This window comes from Pygoscelis adeliae, unplaced genomic scaffold (genome assembly GCF_000699105.1).
Source record: "Pygoscelis adeliae isolate BGI_AS28 unplaced genomic scaffold, ASM69910v1 Scaffold83, whole genome shotgun sequence".
NCBI lineage: Eukaryota > Metazoa > Chordata > Aves > Sphenisciformes > Spheniscidae > Pygoscelis > Pygoscelis adeliae.
In genome coordinates this window covers 3,015,665-3,038,896 of record NW_008824467.1, presented here as the reverse complement: position 1 = coordinate 3,038,896, position 23,232 = coordinate 3,015,665, and the positions used below count along the sequence as shown (strand labels likewise).

At 35.8% G+C, this 23,232-nt stretch overlaps 1 protein-coding gene across 1 annotated transcript in view; it reads left to right on the top strand.

Moving 5' to 3' along the window:
- Positions 1-609: 609 nt before the first annotated feature.
- Positions 610-23,232, top strand: part of CSNK1G3 (casein kinase 1, gamma 3) — a 67,208-nt gene continuing 44,585 nt past the window's right edge. Inside the window, exons 1-5 of the mRNA XM_009321101.1 lie at positions 610-659; positions 1,540-1,611; positions 6,726-7,142; positions 10,958-10,998; positions 17,899-17,968. Coding sequence (XP_009319376.1) covers positions 6,965-7,142; positions 10,958-10,998; positions 17,899-17,968 — 289 coding nt within the window. The 5' untranslated portion in view covers positions 610-659; positions 1,540-1,611; positions 6,726-6,964. The remainder of the gene's footprint in view (positions 660-1,539; positions 1,612-6,725; positions 7,143-10,957; positions 10,999-17,898; positions 17,969-23,232) is intronic.

The following is a 23,232-nucleotide window of genomic DNA, read 5'->3' as shown; positions in this document are numbered from 1 at the left end:
TCTGTCTGTCCTCTTCAAATATTGCAAGATTGCTCATCTAACTTTTAGACAGTAGAGGTCTTTAGGGAATGGTCCAGTTAGTCCTTGCCGTGGCTTTGTTGAAGTATGTAATCACCTATTGTAAGTCAGAAAGAACATTACTGAAGTTGTGAGGTTAAGTGCGCAAAAGTTTGGAAGTGATAATGCATGTAGGTGAATTATAGCATGTTCATTCAATGGAGCAGAGAACTGAGCAAACCCTCCTGAGTTGGGAGTAACTACTGTAGTTCCAGAGTTAGCAGTTCAGCCACAGCAATGTGTTGATGAATCCAAGCTAGTATGTTCTGCCTTTGACTTCTTACATCAAATGTGGTAAAGCCAGTACTGGCAGAAATAGTTAATTCTCTGTGGACCCAACAAAAGCAGTTGTCCTCACATACTTCATTGCAAATTGGGATTTTTTTGGGGGATGGTATTACTATAGTCTTGTGGCTAAGTTTATATTTATTTGGTTAATTTGACTGTATGTTCTGTATTTGTCATGTGTTGATACGGACCAGTAGCCTGTCTTTTGCCATCAGTTTTAATTTACGTTTCTAAAACTGAGCCCAAGATTCCTTTTACTTTTCTGCAGGTGTTAGGTGTATGACTGCTGTCAGTCAACTGAAACATGTATCTAGGTATTGTCTTCACTTTTCTTGCTTGTCTTCACCATTCCTCTCCTTGCTTTTCAGGCACTCTCTACAGTGCTTGGGAATATCTGTCAAATTCCATCAAATAAATAAAATATCTATTAGCTGATGCTAGTTTTGCATCTCAGTTACTCTGACTGCTTCCTTACTAGGTCTTCCAGTCTCATTTAACTTTTTATCCTCAATCTATATGGAATGTAGATCTAATTTTTACTTAAGATCTAATTACTTTTCCTGCTATGTAATACCATTTTGACTTTTTTTTCATAGCTTCCTTTGCCTTCTCTTCCTCTTCAGACTTCAACATAAATAGTAATTTCGCTCTTATGACGTTGCTTTGTTAACTTGGCTTTGATGGTGTGTTTGCCATTATACTGATATTTAATTACATATTTTTTTTGTCAAGAATGCTTATTTAAATCCTAACAATATTCCTTGATGTCTGGCTGAAACTTCTGGGTCAAGTGTGCTCATTTATGTAGGCAGAGATGAAAAATGAAAATTAAACAGAAAATCAAGCTGTGAAATGAGGATGAGGATGGCACGTTTTTCGGGCAGATTGCATGTGAGGAGAATATACCCCATATAACTAGCACATAGCAAGAAAAGGATTACACAAATAATTTAGAACGCTTACACTGTATGTGTTATTTTTTCACTTTAGGTGATGCACACTTTTGAATGGTGTCTGACTTCTGAGCCCTACAAATTATGTTAGGTCTTTGAAAAAAATCTGCTGGATCTTCCTTAATAGTCCAGGAAAACTAATGCAATTCCCATAACTTGTAATTTACTTGCATTCTGTATCAGAAGTTTTTGCATGCTCAAGTAATTGCAAATACTACATATATATATCTTTGCCTTTTAGTGCTTTTCCTCTAGAATGTGAGCATTATGGTGAAGAAAAGATACTGCCATCAACAGTATAACTCTGTCATAGGTAAGTGCAGTGTAAATAAAAACCATGCATGCCTTTTGTATTTTTAAGGTGAATACTTCATAAAATGTTGTATAGGAACTTCAGTATGGAGAAAGTCTAAGTACTCTCCTTATTTCAGATTAGCTGCAGATTATTTTATTAGGAAATGTTGTAAGAGAATACTTGTGTCCTGGAGAAACTGTGACAGGAATGCTTGTGTGTCTTCCTTCTGACATGTAGTGTGTGAAAAATGTACTAGGCTTCCGTTGTTTGTTTAGCAGGAATCTGATAAAAGGTGCTAATTTCAGTTTATATTAAAAAAGCATACCCATAATGTAACTGGAGTATCTGTTGGTTCAACAGCAGAAGAGGGAAGGGCATAAGTTACCATATAATAGATTTGTCCATATAATAGATGCATTTTTGGAAACTGACATTTATGTAGTTAATAAAGTATTTGGTTTCATGCATTGTTGCCTTAAATTTCAGTAAAACACTCAATAAAGCATTACTTAAACATTATTAGAAAATATTTTTTTTAAGAAGATATTCAGTAATCAGTTTATTTACTATTTACTCTAAAGTATTCTACTGGGTTTTATTAGTTTTTTTTCCTGCATTGTGATTTGCTCTCAAAATGCTAGTACCATTCACAAAACTAATCTACTTGATAAATACTGAAGCTTATACTCAAGGTTATCTTTATCCCTTGAATCCATTGTAACTTATCTTTTCTATTACTGCATTCTCAGTTTTTAAAGTGACATCTGGCAAACGGCTTGTGGTGGGTCTGTGTGTGGACACAAAAGCTTCGGAAGCAGTGGTTTCTTAAATTGAAAAGTGTGCCGTAGGCTATTTTTCCTGGAAGCACTTGCTGCTTTAAAAAAGCAGTTACTCACCTATAGCATTTGGAATTTCACAAATTTGAAAGATATGAGTGTTGCTTTAGTAAATGCACTGGGTGTCTGTGCCCAGGTGCTGCGAGGCAGAGGGCTGCAGGGGCCTCTGTGAGGAGAGGCTGGGGCTGCCTTGTGCTGGACACGCTGCAGGGCACAGCTGAGCCCAGCAGTGAAGATGGTGGCGCCTCCAGGAAAGCATATTTAAGAAAGGGTAAAAAAGCTGCACAGTAGCTGTGGGAGAGGAGTGAGAATATGCGAGAGAAACATCCCTGCAGTCACCAAGGTTGGTGAAGGAGGGGAGAGGAGGTGCTCCAGGCACCGGAGCAGAGGTGTCCCTGCAGCCCACAGAGGACTCCATGGTGATGCAGGTTGTCCCCCTGCAGCCCGTGGAGGACCCGACACCGCAGCAGGCTCCTGGCAGGATCTGTGGCCCCTGGAGAAGAGCCCATGCAGGAGCAGTCCATTCCTGAAGGACTGTGCCCTGTGGTGAGGACCCATGCTGGAACAGTTCTTGCAGGACTGTCTCCTGTGGGAGGGACCCCATGCTGGAGCAGGAGAACAGCATGAGGAGGAAGGAGCAGCAGAGAGGAGCTGTCATGGACTGACCACAACCCCCTTTCCCTGTCTTCCTGCCCTGCTCAGGGAAGGGGATGAGGTGGAGGCGTGGGAAGTGAAGGAGTGAACTTGAGCCTGGGAAGAATTGGGTTGGGGGAAAGGTGTGTTTAGCTTTGTCTTTGTTTCTCACCATCTTACCCTATTTTAATTGGCGATAAATTAATCTTGCCCAAGTCAAGTCTGTTTTGCCCATGATCATAATTGGTGAGTGATCTCCCTGTCTTGATCTTGACCCATGAGCTTTTTAATCTTATTTTCTTCCCACTGTCCTTTTGGGGAGGGGTGAGAGAGCGGCTGGGTGGGCATCTTGCAAAAGATTAACAGGAAAAAAAAAGGCAAAAAGATTTCTCATAAATTAACTCAGATTTTGAAACTAATTAAAAATTAAACTGCTGTATCTTCAGTTTCAGAGTGAAGACTGGAATTAAAAAATACTGGCAATAGTTTCTTTGACAGGATTCTGTTCCAAATTGGCTGTTTCAATTAATAAATTATAAATTCCTTAAAAGAGCATCTGATTTGGTATTTGTTTAAGTGTGCAGTGTGATATAATAAGACATTTTCAGTGTCTGAGCCTGTGTGTGTATGGAGTAATCAGGAGAAAGTTCTCTTGATGAAGACTATAGTATTAGTATAAACGGACTTGAGAAGGTCTGTTGCCATTAGTGCCTAATAAACTGGTATCTAAAATATTAGACTGTTAAATTGTAGAAAAAGATATTTGGGTGTGCAGATAGGATATTTTTAAAATGAAGATTCTAAACTTATTGCAAGTATTCCTCTCTGGTAACTTAATACTATTAAGGGGTGGGCTTTGTTATTATTTGGACTTTCCAAATTACAGATCTTCCTATGATTATAGATGGGCTAAAAAAATGTATTGTGCAAATTAATTTCTCACTGGCAAAGTTTCAGTGTCTTGTTAATTACTAGGCTTCATCTGGACAAGCATGCACACAGAGCAGCTAATATGCTTTGCATAAATACTAAATAATCTGTCCTTGAGCTCCCAGCTTGGCTTCTCTGGTACTGTTTTATTGCTGCACGAGCTGAAACAGTGTGAGATTGGAAACTTTTCTGGTGATGATGGACTGACTTCGGCTCACAACTGCTTTCTTAGAGATCACCATCGCCTTAGCGCTGCTACTGAATTTCTAGTGCCCTTTGTCTTCATGTTGCCTGCTTGTTATTCCATGTTCCTCGTGCATCATGACTGACTTCTCAGCACCCTCAGAACCCAGCCTGTTTACAGCTACGTTTTCTGCTTAGTTAGCAAGGCTACATGCTGTGCTCAGGTGATAGTTAAATACAAAGACAAAATGGGGAAATCTGATATAAATGACAAAACTAGAACTGTTTTGTTCTTCTAAAATGAAGTTGTGATGCATTAGAAGAATACAATTTTAAACTCACCTGACATGTAATCGATTAGATATTGTGTATGTGTCAACAGGTAAGCTATGGAAAACTTGTAAGCGAAGAATCCTATTAATTCTGAAATTGGATTTGGATTTCTTCATGTTTGCCTGCATACCCAGTCCTTTCTGTGGTCCTGGTGCTCTGTTGTGGAGCCCATTGGTATCATTCCTATGAACTATTAGTGCCTTTCTAGCCTTGCACTGTTCCAAGGTACGTCTTTCAGCACTTGGTAGTATGAAGATTTTGGTATATGGAAAATAGTGCCAGGAAGTTTGGCCTTCCACTGCTACTGAGATTACCAAAGCATTGTGTTAGTTACTGTCTATACTTTTTCACTTTTTGGTGATGGCAGTAATATGCTGTGCTTACGTGCATTGCTTCTATTTGCCATGAAGCCTGTGTATTAGCACTAAAAATTCTAGGATTGTTTACCTTGTTATTTCTCACTGGAGAACCAGTAAGATATGGAATGTAAGTCTTTTTTCTTTGGTACTTACAACATTTATGCATTCTGCTGCATCAAATGTACTGACCTTCTTTCTACGTACTAAATGGTGCCCTTGAAGTCCTACCTCAACGCACTCCATTCCTGATTTTCTTATTTCTTCCCTAGCTTTTGTAGCACGGTAGGTGAGGAAAAATTACTTATTGCTTCCCATTGAGTCTATTCGTCTGAGATTTGTGGTTTGGAAAGTGACTTTAGGGTATCTGGTGGTGGTGCTTGAACCTGCAAGATTATGTTGTAGCCAAATGTGCTTGTATTTTTCTCTTAAATGTCTCTGTCTATGCCATACCACACCATTGCATTCATTACTCACTGCTGAAGTCCTTTCCCCTTGCATTAAGCAAGTCTACTTGGACTGGAACCTGCGTTTGTGTCTCTTGATTGTTCTCAGAACAAGTCTTTAGTTCCCCCTTTTGTAGTAAGGTGATCATGTTTCCTCACCAAACAAATTTCCATGTGCTTCATTGTTCAGGTGATAGGTTAGTCAGCTGTTGGTTAGTGATTTTTAAATATCATGTAGTTATTGACCATGCTATGAATATCCATGATTCAGCAGATGCAATTATTTGGGTGGTTGTTCATATTCTTTGGTACCTCTTCTCTACTGGCTCTTTGATTTTTAAAATGTTATAATAAGCTATGATGTGAGTCATAATTTTACTTTGTAAGAAATGGATTTAAGAAATGAAAGTGTCTTCAGTTCAAAGTGTTTAAAATAAGCTCCTGATTACTATCTTTAAAATAGTCTGTAGCACACTCAATACATTATTTTTTCAGAGGATGTTTTCTTTTACTGTAGTGTATTTCCAATATTGAAGCAAATGTTCAAAATTATTTTGCTACAGATATTTAACTCACCCTGAATTTTTGGCTATGTAGTAGCCAGTTGTCTTTTGAATTTAGGGGTTTTAAACCACTATTGTCTAATAGAAAACAATATCCGCTATTCTTATAGACAAGATAAAAATGAAAGCTGTCTTGGGATTCTTTATTGCAGTAGTAAGCTAACATCATGTTTTTGCTGAAATCTATGTTGGAATTAGTGTCTGGGCAATGATGCTAAATGGTGGACAAGGAGGGGAGTGGGGAAGCAAATTTATGACATAATTAAATGAGGCAGAGAAGAATAAGTAAATATATTTTATTTTCAGACTCTAGGAGTTACTGAAAGAACTGAAGTGTCCTTGCCATCAGTTTATAAATTGTGCATCTCAGAAATTATAATTCAGAAAAGATAATGGAATAATTTTAAGTTTGAATATCTTTCTATAACTTAAATAACTGTGCAGCTTGAGCATTTCCTTAGATCAACAGATACTACTGGGGGAAAAACCCCCAAGAAATAAAATGCTTTCTCCTGCAGAGCTGGCATAAGGTGCAATGAGTGCCTAAATGTTGATTTTTAAGTGTGTCTACCTAGTCAGGAAGTAGATTTATAGTTGGTTTTTTTTTTTTTTTTTTTGAAAATATCTGTTGCATTAAGCTTTGAGATTTTTTTTTAGCTCACTTCAGTCACACCAATATCTCTTGCCATTACGTGCTAGAATCAGAGGCTTTAATCTTACAGTAGTGCTTTTCATAGTGGGTCTGTAAAGCAAATATAATTAGTTATAGCTTAATTGTATGACTAGTTGAAGGGAGAGGTAATTTTGTACGAGAATCTTACTGTATTGAATAACTTTGTTTTTCTTTAACAGAATTCCTGTAAATACTAGTAAATATTGCTGGTGTTGTGCATTCTGGAGGTATATTTTTACTACAGATACTACCAAGGCTTTGCGAATGGGATGAACACACTTCTGTTGACTGCTTACTGACAGTAACCAGCTGGGCACTTCACTGGTGATGTTTTCGTTCTCACATTGTCCAATTGGAGTTTGCTTATACTGATTTTTAAAAAGAGGAAGAAATCAAAGTGGAGTACCGTAAACTTGACATGGATAATAAAAAGAAAGACAAGGACAAGCCAGATGAAAGAATGGCACGGCCTGGTGGGAGGTCAGGCCATAATCCACGTGGAACTGGTTCTTCAAATTCTGGAGTGTTAATGGTTGGACCTAACTTCAGAGTTGGCAAAAAAATAGGATGCGGTAATTTTGGAGAACTACGGTTAGGTAAGATCCTTGTTTCTTTATTTCAGTTTATGTTATTCAAGGCCATTGTATGCAGTCTAGGCATGAAAATGTCTACATGAACACACCATACAGCTTGTCAACGTACTTTCAAACTTCAGATAGGCTAAATTTGCCTTGCACATCTTCTGTGGCTTGACCCCAGCCAGCACAAGCTCTGTCACATATTAAGAATCTCTGAAGCAGGAGACTTTCTGGGACTAAAAATGTTTGTTAACTGTGTGCAGTGCTGTCCTAAATTCAGTCAATTTTCTCTTCCAAGATGCTGCAAATTAGTTCATGGTTATTTTATTTTGCTACCTTTCCTGGCTTCCTGAAGCAGTTTATTCAGATGGATTTGGGACTAAGTGTATGTGAAACACCTCCTCCTGTAGGCCTGGCTTATAGTACTGTGGTCTTGTAGATCTCTTGGAGACCGTGTAGCAGGCACTACAGTGTTTTTAATAGCAGCAAACTCTTGGATTCCTTGGTTTCCTTTCCATCATCAGCAGCGTAGTGAGGCTAAACAGTGAGCTGCTGTTAGTGGCAGTGAGAATCCATCTGTAGAGAGAATCTGGGAGACGGGTAACTCAGTCCCTTAGTCCCCTACTGAACAGATAAATGAAAATCAAATGGTGAAGAAGGGGCAGATGGAGAAGGACCTGTGGAATTTTGAAGAATTTGGGCAGTAAAGCTGGAAATTTTACCGTTTGTTAAAATAGACACTAAATGATGGGTGTGTGCTTTTGGAAGAGTATATATTTAGTTTTGGGCACTTAAATTTCATGATGACAGAATGATTAGCCAGGGTTTTCAAGATCTGGGAATTCTGTATGTGTTAACAAATATAACTTGACACTTAATGGCAACAATTTATTCCAGTATTCCTGGAAGGCTTGAGTTAATGCACTGCTTCAAGGTTTATGAGGTGGGTTTGAAAGTAGGGTATTTGAGAGTAGGGTGGGCTGTGTAGGTGGTGTGTTTCTGTTGATCATCTGCCTCTGGTAGAACTACTACTCACTGTCCTTCAGACAATGTTTTTAATATAGTGCTTGTGTAAAATATAACATGTTTATATATGCATGTTTATAACATGCATACAATATAACATTTTTAATATAGTGCTTTCTGGGGGCCTTATTTGAGTCAGAATGTAAACAAGCTTAGCATATTAATTCTGTAGAGAGCTGAAACACTGTAACATTGTAACATTGCTGAATCTTTGACTGAGGATACTGAATTTAACATAGTCTCAATAAGAGGTACTCTTGTTATTTCTATTAATAGTTAAACAAGATTGATACATTTTGACCTTTACAGTGTTATATATGTGCCTCTGCAGTTCACATGTCAAGCTGAACCTCTGTCTTCAACTTATCCTAAACTTTTCTAAACTGGCTTTGAATGATAATTTTTCTTTTAAACCTCTCCATGAACTAAATCAAACCGGTATAATTAATGTCACTACTGAAGGCAACTGTAAACTAACAAAGTTAATTTTTTTCCTGTCTGTTATCTTGGAGTGGTCACGATGTACAGAGCTGTTTATCTATTTCAGATCACTATCAGATTAACTCACTTGCAGCAGACAGATAGTGAAATCATCTATTTCAGTCTAAATAAAATATTAAAGTAGTTAACACTTAAAGTCTGGTAGTACTGAAATAAAATAGGACAAACTACTAAAAGAATTAGGAGGAAGATAATAGTGTAGTGTACTGTCCTGCAACAGCCACCGGGACAAATGCAGGCTTTCTCTTTTTAACGTCTGCTTTTTTGCATATATAGCAGATATTTCAAATCCTTACTATTGTTATTTGTGGAGTAAGGTATTTTAAATGTAAGTTACTGAAAGCAGGAATTAAGATTGGTATTACAGATTCTGATTTAAATTTGTTACTTTTGCATTTACATTACTACAGTAGCAAGTAACTTAAAGTGGGCATCCCTCCAACAGAGATGTACACAAGCACTTAATTTGTTTTATGTACTTCTGCAAACTGGAATATATTTTGAGCATATGTCGTAGGGTTGAATCTTAAAGACTTAAAGGAGGAATAAAGTTGTTAGAGTGGTGAAGTTGCAGTTCAGGACATAAAAATTCAGCTATAAATCAGTAGCCATTGTAGTTCTTCTACCTGAGAAGAAAGGAATGGCCAGACTTCTGTAGTGGCTTGTGGATCAAATGGTAAATGGGCTGTATGTATCAAATGAGCGTCTGATACGCAACCATTAACTTGCAAAGGACTAAATTGTTTTGAATATTAAACTGTTAATCTTAAGGCTCTCCTGAGTTACAGTTAAGATAAACTGATGGGGTTGTAAAAGAAAGCTTGTTGCTGCTGCATGTGATGCGTTACCTGTTCTGTGCTTAGTGATAGATCAACAGTGGTGTCAAATCTGCTGCCTTCAGTATTTTAAAGAGGCAATTGTCCTGAATCACCACATGGAAATTTATAATGTGCCTTCTGATGTTTCTTCAGAATAAGCCTGTCATTACTGCATTTGGCTACTGGAACCCAATATCCAGTCACTTAACTGTAACCGTATTTGTTAGCTACTCCAGTAGTTGATTTACGTATCTAATAGACTGAATGAGCAGGTCCCTGCAGGAGTTTCTTTTAATGTCTTCTAGATTGTAATAGCATGCAAAGACAGAAGCAACTTCAAACAAAGTACGCTTTTTGTCAAAAACATAACTCAAATGATCATAAGATAAGAAATAACTGTGTAAGGTGCCTGGATTTCCACTCTAGTCCCTGGATAGGTCTTGGAATTATCCATTCTTTTGGTGGTCAGATTAGGGCATGCTGCCCATACTGATTCTGTGTGTTTTATTGTACAGCCTTCAAGTAACTTGCTTTTTGTAAAGTTGATCCCTTAACAGACGTGATTTTAATGCATCTTTTTTCAGCTTTGCAAGAGTACTCTATTTTTAAAAATAAGGATTTGAGCTGAGATCATAGTCTTTGACTATAAATGTAACTCTCTTTGCAGGTAACCTTTTTGTCCTGATCCATGTCTTTTCCCTGTTTGATTTCTTTAACAAAACTCAGCTAAATGTGGGAAATTCAGACCTGACTAATACTACAGAGAAAAAAGTAGGATTGTCATTAAAAATAATACACTAAACTCATTTGAAGACTGTAAAGAAACAAAAAGTGCTGGAAGTAACAACTTTTTTTTTCCCCTTTAAAATTAAAAAATAGCAGATACACCTGTAAAGCTTGTTTAATATTTTAGTCATTGCATAAAATTTGAAGTAATGCTTGTTGAAATATGTTTATCCAGTTACAGAATCACTTTTAAAGCAGCAGATGCATTTTCCAAATGGTGTAAGCATTTAACTCAGTAATATTCTTGCCCTGGTTTTCCTAACTTTAAGCTTAGTAAATTACAGAATTTAGGAAAAAAATAGTCCTAGTTAATTCTAACTTTAATGTCTGGTGTTCCAAAACCATATGATAATTTTAAAAATTTTAATAGTTTTCAGCAATAAATATGAAAATGTAGAATATCATGTTCCACTTACAATAACTTAGCAATTTTCAAGCTTTTCTAGTGTATAAAAATTTTGCCAACTTGGTGAAATAGCTGAAACTCTCTCTCAAGGAAACTGCCACTTCTTACATTATTCAAGAACAAAGTTATCTTTAAAGTATGGTATCAGACTAATAAAGCCACATTTTTTTGTCACTGCTAGAACACCTAGCACCTTAGATCAAAAATGTTTCAAAGACTTTCTTGAGGTTTAAATGGCATTTTACTTGAACAGGAAAGCCAATGTCTCACATCCTTGTTTTTTTTCTTTTTTCAAGGAAAAAATTTATACACAAATGAATATATGGCAATTAAGCTGGTAAGTTAATTTTTTTTTTTTAAGCATTTGGGATGAGAAACTAATCAGAATTTTCCTTTCATATATAATGGTTTCACTTCCTCAGTTGAAATCCTTAATAGTCTTGTATGTTTTCAACTGATTAGATGAAAGCAGTTAGTGATAGATGTAATTTTATGCTTTGGCCATATTGAATAAAATTAGTGTTAATTGTTTTCACTGTTCTCAGAGCTAAATCTGTGTTTGTTTGTAAAGTCAATGATGATTGACTGCTGCTTCAAGGATATGCTCAGCAGTCTTCCTATTAGATTCCTTTTTTGTGCAACAAGTAAAGGAACATCAAATTTAATGTGAATCTGACGTCAGGTGACTACAGAGAAGCTCTGCAGTCTACTTGTATTTTAACACCCTTATTCCTGCCCAAAACTGTTTTTCATCTGTAATTATTGGTATTTGCACATCTGTTTTGGTAGACATGTTTTATTTGCAATGATGTGTAAAATGTTTCCTCGCTTACAAACATGGTAAATTTGGATATTTTGTTAATATGTCACTGTTCTGCTTTTTCTGAGTCTTTCATCAATTTACTTCATGTTTTACTTCTGGATACTTTTAACTTCTTGGCAAATGACTGTTTTTGTAACCAAAATATTTCAAGATGAAATCAAGTTTTTTACTTTTTTGTCATCGAAGGAATTTTAGGACTCCCATTAATTTCTTGCTGCTGCAGTAGGACAATGTTTTTCATAGCATAGTCTGGTGAATTTCTGGTTCTATAAAGTGAAAAGTAAACTGTGGAAACAGAAATACATGGCTTTAGATGGGGAATCTAAAAAGCATTACAAATGATGTAATGAACTCCTGAAAAATACTTGTATCGCTGTTCTTGCTTGGACAAATATTTACTTCAGGAGTAGTTACAGATTTAAAAACACTCAAGTTATGGTTTGAAAGAGCAACATTGGATGCAGTTTTGAGGGTTATCATGTGTGCATTATACCGGATTTAAGTTAATTTTATTTTAAAATGTCTTGAACTTACTCTGTATGTCTGGTAAAACTTGAAAATGGTCTGAGAATCCCTCTAGTTAAAGGCTGTTTACTATAAAGCACATTCAGAAATAGTTTGCAAGGTAGTGATTTATTTTTTTTTTAAGTACTTGATGATGTAGAGCAAGAGAACTTTTTAATCTGATCAGTGGGTTTTGGTAGAACCATTTTTATTATATATGTAACTATTAATAAAGTCAGCCACTATTTCAACCCATTTTAACTTTCAAAGATAGTGTCCAGTGGCAATTTTTACTTTGTTTCCAAATTACTCAATCTTACAGCTGTTCATTTACAGCTGTGCAAAAAGCTTGTAGTATCATTATTGAATAACCTTGAAGTCACTAAAGAACCAGTGTAGTAAAGTATGTCTGTAACTTACTGCTAGTGCTTAAAGAACTCTGAATATGTAATTAACTTTTTGAGTTGTCCTCTTATATTAGTGGTATGAAAAGCTATAGTGTCTCTGCAATAAACAGATGGAAGAAATCATAGTGAAAATCAACTTTGATTTTCATCAAAGAGCTTGCATCATCATTGTAAGGTAAAAACATTTATATTAGCAGGTAGAACTAGTAGATTCTTTTAATAAGGTTCTCATTTTTTTTATATCTTTCAGCATTTTTGAATTTGTTTCCAATTGGAAGGGATTTGGGTCATAAAGTTCAGTCTGTTAAAAGCAGCTGCATCAAATTGTAGGATTTAGTTGAATTTTACTTTTTTTGCTGTTTTTCTTCTCCTATTGGAGACAGTGCCAGGACTTTATTCTGATAGGTAGGTTGTACTTGCTCGTGGTATAGCATTCTTTCCCCTTTAAGATATAAGCTTAACAGTTTTTCCCTGTCTCTGGCACTTATTCCCTTTGTGTTTTGAGAGCAGTTTTTAGGCCTATGCTCAGTCTTTGTTTTGTTATCCTAAATGAGGTGCTTTAATTTCCTCTCCCATGTTCTGCACATGTTGTAGTTCAAGTTTAGCCCTCCTGAATGGGATTACTTGAATTGTGTATGTATACTAGTTTGAGCAGTATCCTAAAATAGTACTTGTGTTCCTCATGGTAGCATTCCATTGTTGATATACTGTTTTCTTGTGAGCAGCAAGACATCTCCTGTGCCAGATGTTTTGTGTATAAATGATGACCGTATACTCTAGTGCAGGAGAATTGTGTGGGTTTCTCTCAAGAACATGAGTTTAGTTTGAGCAGTATCCTAAAATAGTACTTGTGTTCCTCATGGTAGCATTCCATTGTTGATATACTGTTTTCTTGTGAGCAGCAAGACATCTCCTGTACCAGATGTTTTGTGTATAAATGATGACCATATACTCTAATGCAGGGAGAATTGTGTGGGTTTCTCTCAAGTTGAGTTACATGAGTTACAATGGCTGCATTTATACAGCAGCTTACAGGAGTGCTTCTGATATTAAAAGTAAATGGATTTTATAACTACTGTTTTGACTTAAACTTTATTGTGTTGAATTAATATTTCCCTTGTGGACAAAATTATGCAAATATGTTCCTGTTTATGATGCTTATGGCAACTTCAGGAATTAACTTGTGTAAGGAAATAGTTTAAACAATTTTTCTGTGAGGCCTGAGGGTCATATAATGTATGTATTTTAATGTATAAAGTTTATATGTAAATGCATATTTATTCTGGTAAAATGGCTACAGTTCCAGGATCTTACTCTTAATCTGGTTTCTTTCATTATGGCCTGTTCTGGTTGGGCAGATGCTCAAGTTTGAAATGTAGAATGGACTTTTTTAAGAACTGGAATGAGACTCTTAAGAACTGGGCTTTATCAGTTGTGTACTGTCTAGTGGTGTTTGTATGTTTCTGCTGGCCTATTAGTATACAAATTGATATCTTGTGATCAGATAGTTCTTCAGCAATAACCATTTGGTATGTATGAACTGTACCTTTCCTGCTCACCTCTTCGTTTATTGTTAGGTTTACTTTTATTACATGACCTTTTACTTCACTTAAATCTCTTATTCCCTATTCAGCTCTTCCCTCTCCTTCATTCTTCCCTTTCCCTGTGACAAATTTCTCCATTGTACAAACTTACCTCCTCTGCAGGATGCTTAACCACTAACCAAATACCAGCCAAAGGAATTTCTGCTTGAGCTGCTTCTGGAAATAAGTCAATTTTTCCTTCTGTCTTTATGTGAAAGATAGCAAGTTATGAGGTAGTCACTGCTGCTTTTAATCCATAATCTTTAACTGATTTATTAATCATTCAACTGTTAAGATTTTAATCCTTAAAATTTTTAAGTGGCATGTGTGTGAAAAGAAGGTTGTGGTTGGTTCCAAGGCTCGAAAGTTTTTTTTTCCCCTCCTTTTTTGTCTTTAAAGAATTATTGCAGTCTATTATGGTACCATTTTATAACACCTCTAGAAGGCTGTAGTATATTCAAATCAAATGCAACTCTGCTTAATAGACTGATCTTTTCCTGTGACAAATGCCCTACCTCTTAAAGAATTTTTTCCTGAAAATAGCTTTTATTTGCTGTTGCTTAAGAAAATACAAAGCAGAGACAGAACGTATACTGAGTAGGAGTTCTCACTGGATTACTAAAAACATGAAAAGTAGGTAATAACTAAATGTTTATATTGTGCTTTGGGTTAACATCAGAGTTCTTGAAAATGTCTATCCGTATAGTTAGGGGAAGTAAACTGTCTGTTTTCTCAAAGCCCTTTAGAAGGGAAGTGACATATCTTGCAAATTGTATAGTAGTTTATTCCATGTATTTGGCACAAAAATAATTGGAAAAAAAAAGTTATGAATTTGAAACAGATTTCATATTTCAGGTGTTTATACTTTTGTTTGAATGTATAAGCATACCACGAAAGAAAAAAGGAGGGGAAAAAACTTCGTTCAAAAGGACCTCTCTGGTGAACTAATAAGCTGTTTCTGCTGCTCAGGTAACTGGTGGTTAGTAAACTGCACGTTAATTCTTTGATGGCAGCAAGACACAGTCCCTCATTGAGAGAGGAATGCTCTTTTGCAGGGAAAAGAAGCTATTTATGTTTTAGTATAGAAGCTTTGAAATAATTACACTTGAATGTGGAAGCAGTGTAGTGAAGGTCATTTACAGAACATTGCAGAAATCCTGTGACAGTTTTCAGGATACTTTAGTGAAGACCTGAGCTTTTTTAAGTAAACAAAAATACACTGATTTATTTTGGTAAGAGGGGAAGTTGGCTTCTAAGTCCTCTGGGATTAACATGATGTTTGAAAAGTTATGTGTTCCCAAGCTTATTTTTAGATGCTGAAACGTACTGAAATACTAATGAAAATAAAGAACTATGATTTGCCATTTCTTTTTTATTCTTGCATATGCTTTTTAGACTTATTCATAAAAATGTAGTTACAGTGGTGTATTCTTCACTCTTATATTATGGTGGAAGATTACATTTAACATACATTTGTCTTGATTTATCCTTATCTATTTTTTCTCATTTATCAGTAGTTCACTGCATACTGCAAAGTGGGATGTGTAGGAACAAAACACATTTTATGTGAAGAGCTTATTGTGCTTGCCCTCTCACAAGTTTTGTTGAACAAAAGATTGCATTTCCTTTGTATGTTTGGAGTTACTGAACAGTCAGGAAGATATCTAAGTCTCCTTACAAAAATAAGGCAATTCCAGAAGACTGTCAGCCAATAAATGGACTACAAGTACATATTACCACTTTTTTTTTTACCATTACTGGAGGGAGTAAAAGTATTTAATTGTCTCTCTGCTAGATAGTGTTTAACTTCAGTCTTTGGCTGGTGTGCAGTTGTCGAGTAGACTCATTTTGACTGAGAACATTTGCCTTCTGGAGGCTTATCAGAACTGTTTCCTGATGATGACTGAAACAGGCAGCATTCATTTGAAAAAGCATAGATGTGTATATCAAAAATTGGAAGCTGTTGCTTTTCACTAGGAGGTTTCTTTGGGGGTCTATTTATGTAACTTTGATATATACAAGCTATTTTTCATCCTTATTATGGGAGCATCTTATAACATTGAGTGGTAATTAAGTTGTTAATGTACTATTGATTAAGGCAAGTATATAATTGAACAAAATCAAACTGCCCATAAGCCAGTGTCTTGTCTTAGTATATTCAGCAGACATGCAGTTTTATGGGCTAAAATATTTTCCTCTTAGCAGGCCTAATTACAGGCTTTAATTAGAGACTATGTAGAGAGTGGTATACTTTGTAACTAACAGACTTGTATAATACTACTGCAGGCAAACTACTACCTAAATTTTTGTGGTTTTATAAAAGGTTAAAATGTTCCAGTAACATGCTTCATAATGGATGTATTTGTATCTCTGAAAGCTGAGTACTAAAGGTTGCACTGATTTGCTTTAGGCCCGTGTTTACAATAAAGTCTTTTGCAAGGGATATGTCTTTAATACTTGACAATAAAATTCATGTGTTCTCCTCATAAGCTGTAAGTAGGACCTTTTGGTGGCCCAGTTAGTCTTGCTTAGAAATTCAGTTTGGGAAGGTTCAACACCTTTTTGTTTTAGAACATTCTTGCTCACTTCTTTGCAAAGAATTCCAGTGTTCAGCTAGGATGAATGCTCTGGAGCGTAAAAAGTATATATTAAATTCCATTTGGTTTTTGTAGAAACTGTTACATTGGCCCCTTTTTACTTTTGGTCCCCAACCTTTGGCATCCTGGCAAAATCACATTCATAAATGTACCCTGACAGGGACTTTGGCTGTAGCAGTAGCAGCAATTTGGAATATCTGAGTGTTGGAGGGAGATGGGTTGAGGAAGAGGACTAAGTTTTTCATGATTGCATATCGGCTCCTAGTTTCTATGGCCTGGCTGTGCCACTGGGAAACAAGACAGGTTAATAAACTGTTAGCTTCTGGAGAAGATGGTGCTCATCTCTTGCCTCACACTTTGTCCAAACTTTTCCTGAAAAGTGATGTCCAGCAGTATCAGTTACTGCTGGTAAGTGTATTAACAATCTTACTAGAATTGCAGCACGTAATTAGTAGGAGCAGTCTGTGTAGGAATAATGCACAGTTAATGTCCAAATTATCACTGATGCATTGGAAGACATTACATATCACAGGAAACCAGGCATATCTTCTAAAAGATGCTCTAGGAAATTACTTTAAGAATCTTATGATAAAGTACCCTTACTTTGCAAAGGGAAATACTCAAGAAGTTAGGGCTTTCATTTAGGCTGCTTGTGTGTTCCTGTGCTTGATCTTATGTCACTTCAGTCAATGAGATCTTGCCACATTAGTATGTAGAACACAGAACTGGGATTTCATTAACTTACGTAAATTATGTGGGGAAAAGAAAAACCTAAAATACAAACTTATTCTGGTGCTCTTTTTTTGTTTCGAATTTATACTTTAGAATGGTGCTACTTAATTTCTGCTAAGCTGTTACTAGTTGGTGGAAGGATTTGGGTTTTTTTGTCAAAATCCTAGGATAAAACTTTTTTTTGCTCAAGATACATCTATCGTACAGCAGGTGTGTGGACATTCTTTTTGATCTGTTAAGCTGCATATCAATGCCACCTTTTGAGAGCTGCAAGACACATCACCCACATGGTTTGGAGAGACAAATGATTTTTTAGCTACTCCATTGTGGGTCTGTGATTGGGTTTGCATGTTGGACCCGAGTCCCGTGGAGCAATAGAAAGTGTAAATGTCCCTATATGCCATAGTCTCACCTGACTGAGGTTTAGGGTTCTTAGTTTCTTAATTACCAGTCATTTTGGAAGAAACACTGAAACTTTCCATGTGGCTTGGAAGCAGCAGGGTTAGTTTGGCTGGTAGTAGGCTAGTGTATTAGTTTTTAGGCTTTGGCAGAGAGGCTTTGTTTTAAATGTTGTTTTTGTTTTTAAATCAGGAGCCAATGAAGTCGAGAGCACCACAGCTACATTTGGAATACAGATTCTACAAGCAGCTAGGATCTGGAGGTAAAAAGCAGCGTCATGCATTTTACTGTGATATAATCCAGGATCAATTTTTCACAGAAGTTTTCTGATTTAGGGGTATAAATATATTCAATAAAGTGTCCCTAGTTACTTAAAGGGGAAAAAAGCCCCGTGAGTCAGTGGATTAACATAGAAATTTTTCTAGTATTGTAAGACTGTTTTGTTCTACTCTTTAAAGTATGTCTATGAAATCCTGAGTATTTACTAAGTCTTAAATATCACAGAATTTGTGTGCATATGGGTGTACCTTAAACTAAGCAGTCTTAGAGTATTCCCAGTGCGTTCTTTTTGAATAAACACCATAAATTACAAAATTGCTTATCTACTAATCATATATTTTTATTTAAAGTTGCTATGATATGTAAATAGCTTCAGTCTCAGTTTTACTTTACTTCCACTAATACAGTATATATTGCTGCTTAATAGTTTTAAGCCTCAAATACTTTTTAAAAAAGTTTAACTTTAAATGCAGTTTAAAATTTGAATTTGTCATTTTGCTCCCCTTAGTGCTTTTACACCCAGAAATACTCTTACGAAGGTGCCCTCATAAGAAGGGGACCTTTTTCTTTTATAGGTGAGCAATACCTAAAACTTCTCACATATTTTTGTGCCTTTCACAAAACTGTATATAGTCAGTTAACGAGATGTGAAGCTGCTTAAACTCACAGTGAGTACAAATCTTACCTAAATCAGTTATACCCTAGGAAAAAAAATCTTACAATATCTTTTCCTTGAAAATGTTCCTTTAATTCCTAGAATAGTTTTTCATAGGTCATGTAGTTAGTTATTTTTTCCATTTTTTACTAATGTAGATGTTTATTGTATAAAGTGGACTACTAATAGTTGTTTTCTACATGTACACTTTTTTCCATCAAAGGCAGCTTGGATTTTGTAACAGTGATTTTAAAGTTATGCTTAAGCTACAATAAAATACTATTTAAGATGAAAAGTCATCTCTGAAAGTCAGGGAATACAAAATGAACATGCCCATGCCACTTTCATTTTGTTGCATTGAATATATGTGTTATGATGAATTTTAATACTTTTTAATACTACTTTCAAAAATTCAGGATCATATGTTCATTGATGCACAGACTGGATAGTGTTTCTCTAGTTAGGTAGCTTTCAAAATTCTGTGCTCTTCTTTAAAGACTCTCTTTAGGGAGACATGCTTTCTGATACTTCCAATTCGTATAGAACTTTTTCTGATGCTATAGTATGAATGCTCTGGAACCAGGAATCTTTAGAGATAACTCTCTGCAAGACATGACATTGTCTATTCCTGTTTAGAGATGGATAATTAAGTTATAGAATGTCTAGTCAAAATGTTGAGTCTTATATGCTTGCTAATTAGAGAAAGTCATCAGGGTATAACGTCTGGTTTTTTGTAAGTAGTTGTAAATTGTCAGCATACACTAGACCAGCATTGTGAAATAGCTGATCAGTAGAAAGCAGAGATCTTAATTGCTTAACTAATGAGACATGGCAACCCACAAGTTAGGGACAGTACCCAGCTGTGAAAATCAAGGTGTAACTATCTAAAATTGCAAAGGAGCTGTGTAGTGGAGGTAAGAACAAAGCTGTAATTATTAGTTCAGACTGCAGAAAATAGGCAATGCTTCTCAGAGGTAGGAACTCTTATGGGATTATTTCTTGGGAAAAATGTCTTAGCAAATGTAACTTTGTTTACCTTTTTGGTTACTGAATAAGATTGGGGGACTGTGTTTAATGCAAGAATGTAGGCAAGTCAAAGTTAGTCTGCTTTACCTTGGATATCATTCAGTCTTTATAACCCTTTTTGTCGGTTGCAACAACTTCATTGCTTTTTCTGTTGCCTCATTGAAGTACTGTAAGGGAGAATGATCTCTCTGATGCTTTGCATGAAGATGAGGAGACCTTTGGGATGGAAACAAGAAGATGAAACTGATGAGTTACTATCCATCTTCTACAAAAAGGTTCTTCATAAATATTGACCTCTTCTGTTTTGAAAGTAACCTGCTTTTATTCCAAAGTGAAAGCCTCTCCCAGCAGGCATAGAACCCTGTTATCTCCTTTTTGAGTCTTGTCTGACTTTCTCAGGCACCCCACTTGAGACTCATTTTAGTGGGTTTTGTGGGAAAGGCTCATCATGAAGAAAGTGATGTTCACACACCCATCTTCTTAGAGAGAAGTTTAAAAAAAAAATTGCTGATTCCTTGTCTTTCTGCAGCACTCTCCCTTTCCCCATCTTTGCAGGAGTTGGGCCCTCAAGCCCAGGAAGTTATGCAGCCTAAGATTCTTTTAGAAAAAAGTTGCAAAATTATGTAATTTCTGTCCTCATGTCATCTGAGGCAATTGGTTTTATTTTACTGATTTTTTATGACATGTCTTTACTGTCAGGTGTAGATTTAAGAAATTTAGTCACATGAACAGTTGGAAAACATAGTGTTAATAGTGGTAGAAAGTTGATGGACCAAGTGATAAATTCAGGAAACAGCTAATCCTTCCTACATAGAACAGGCGATAGTAAAAATCTTATGCCAGATCTATCCGTATACATAGTGTTGCTTTATGGGCAGTTGTACTTTTGTTAGAGAGAGAGTAAATTGCAGGACGTGTATCTTCATTGTGCAAGTGGCAGAAGAGTCCATTGTAGGAGGTACAAAAATAGCTGTTATTGCTGGAAGAAATTTGAAATATAGTAATTGTGAGCAGATAGGAGGTTTCTCTGATAAGTAATTACTCACAGTACTAGCAGTTCCAGTTGTCTGGAGCCTTCTGGCTTCTAAGCTTCTAAAAATCCACAGTTGCAGGCTTTCTTAATCATGATGAAGTAGTCTTTTCCTTAGCTGTTTTTGTGTAGCCCCACGAAACTTCTTGTGATTTGGCTGATAGCTTTATACCTGAGTGTGGACTGCTTATTTTGCATTTAATCATATTAAATAGCCTTTCTACTTGTTCTCCTCCTATACATGCATATTAATAGCGAATGACTACTAAAAAATGCTTTCAGCAGTAACTGGTGAAAGGGAATAGTACTCCCTTTCTTTTCCAATTTTGTAAGCAGAGCCATTATTTCCTATAATCAAAACTTCATTTTTCACAAATAAGAACTATTAATTCCACAGGTTATGCTACAAACAGACTCATACTTAGTGTGAAATAACCTGAAGCTTAAGGGATAAAATACCTGTAGCCCCTGTGAAATCCCAGTTTATTTAGGGGTGGCATGGGGAGGAGAGAGAGGCATTAACATGTGAATGAATAGTTCTGGAAGAAAATGAGGTTATTTTCCTGAAATACCTTCCTGAAAGCAAGTAAAGAAAATATTGTTGGGCAACAGATTATCTTACCTTCTAACCCTTTTTAACAGAGCATCTTAGTGCTTCCCCTGATCTTGTCAGCGCCCTTGATGGAAGGAGTAGCATTTTGAAATTGTATGTTTTCTTGGTATTCCCTTATCTCCAGCCAGTATTTGTCTACTACGAGTCTACTTACTTACTCTTATAATATCCCTTTTTATTTCTTTTCTAATGGCCTTGTGATAGATTTTTTTTTAATTATTATTAATTTCTGTGATAAGAATTTTGCTATTCTGGTTCTTGAATGCCATGAAGATGGAAGACATGCTTGAGTGAAAAAAATTTGGGGTATCTTTTATAGTTCTGGTCCCTGAAAGAACAAGGAAAAAATAGACATGAAATATGATAGATGTGCAGTTTTTATACACAAGACTTTCAAACTGAAAGTATTCATTCTTTGTATTTAATAAAAAGTGCTTTTGACTTGCGTGAAAAAGCATTAACATTTCAAAACTGTATTCCTTCGGAGAGAATCTGCTATAAAGAAGGCCTGGAATCTGTAACTTTACTCTCAAATATGCTTTTCACTGAACATGCCTGTGAATGTGCAGTAGCATGTAGGTGTTTCTCAGGAAAAAACATGAAGAGTCTTTTCTTAAAAAGGAAACATTTAATGTACTCTTGGGCTTTTTTTTTTTTTTGAAACATTTTTAATCATTCAAGGGAATGGATCTAGAACTTATTAAAGTAGTTCTTTAATTAAAGATGTGGCTTAATTTGGTCACATCATTATTTAGCTTTCATTTAAGTTTTACATACCAATAGAGATTTTTATGAAAATTGCTGTCTCTTTTTCTGCCAATATTTTGTCATTCAGTAACTGTGAGCATGCTCTTCTCATGAAGTTTGAGATCATTTAGTTAGTATGCAGAAATTACTAGTCAACTGAATGAACAACCTACAGATGGAATTTAAAGTATCTTTAATTCTAATAAAATTTTAGTTAAAAATATTTTCTTAATATCCAAGTATGAATGATAAGATAAACTGATATATTATCATAAGTGCAGTACTACAAATAAAACGATAGCTGAATTTCTTACCTGAAATTACACCAGGACTTTTGGAATGAATAGAAAACAGTTTTGTTTTTTTTAATTGATTTTTTTGTATTAAGCTTTTACGCTGTCAGTCTTTCTCCTTATGGTAAGAAGATGAGATGTAAATGTATTTCATGTGCTATGCCTGTAATTTGACTGCACCTAAATTCAGTGTGCTTCCCTACTAGGAGGGACTGTGTGTGGGGAAAATCAGTAGCTACTGGCTCAATTTGAGTACTGAGCAGTAAAACTGAGAATTTTCTTAATGTGGGATTTTTTCAATTTAAAAACCTTATTGGTGAAAACGTTTAAAATGCTTTGTTTCTTTGACGGGTAGGTATTTACAATATGGTTCAGTTCCCTCTTGCAGTAAGGAGTCTGTGTATGTATTAAAGAAGTTATGTATTGTTATGTGTTGAGGAGCGTAAAAACTATTCAACTTTTATTGTCCGATTTTTCCAACATCTATTAATAAATCTGTGGGTCATTAATCATGATGGCTGGGAGTCTTTACAAGTGAATGAGGACTCTCTTGTACTTACGCATCTGACAAGTGGAACAAAAAAATGGCAGGCGGCTCCTGCTGCTTAACCTGCCTTAGTAGAACTTGTGTCTGCAATGCTGCTGTTTTACTAAGAACAGACTGTTACTGTGGTACCTGACTATAGCAACAAGGGGTATCCATTGTTAGATTTTGGTTTTTCATTTGAGGTCATTTTTGAAAGGGACAAAAATCTGTTCAGCTGTGGATTATCCTACTTTTGAAACTGCTGTATTAATGTTTCAGAAAAGGCAGATGCTCAGTAGTGTTAATGGTATTTTATTTTTCTTAATTTTTGTACTTCTGTTCTTTTAGCTGAAGTCT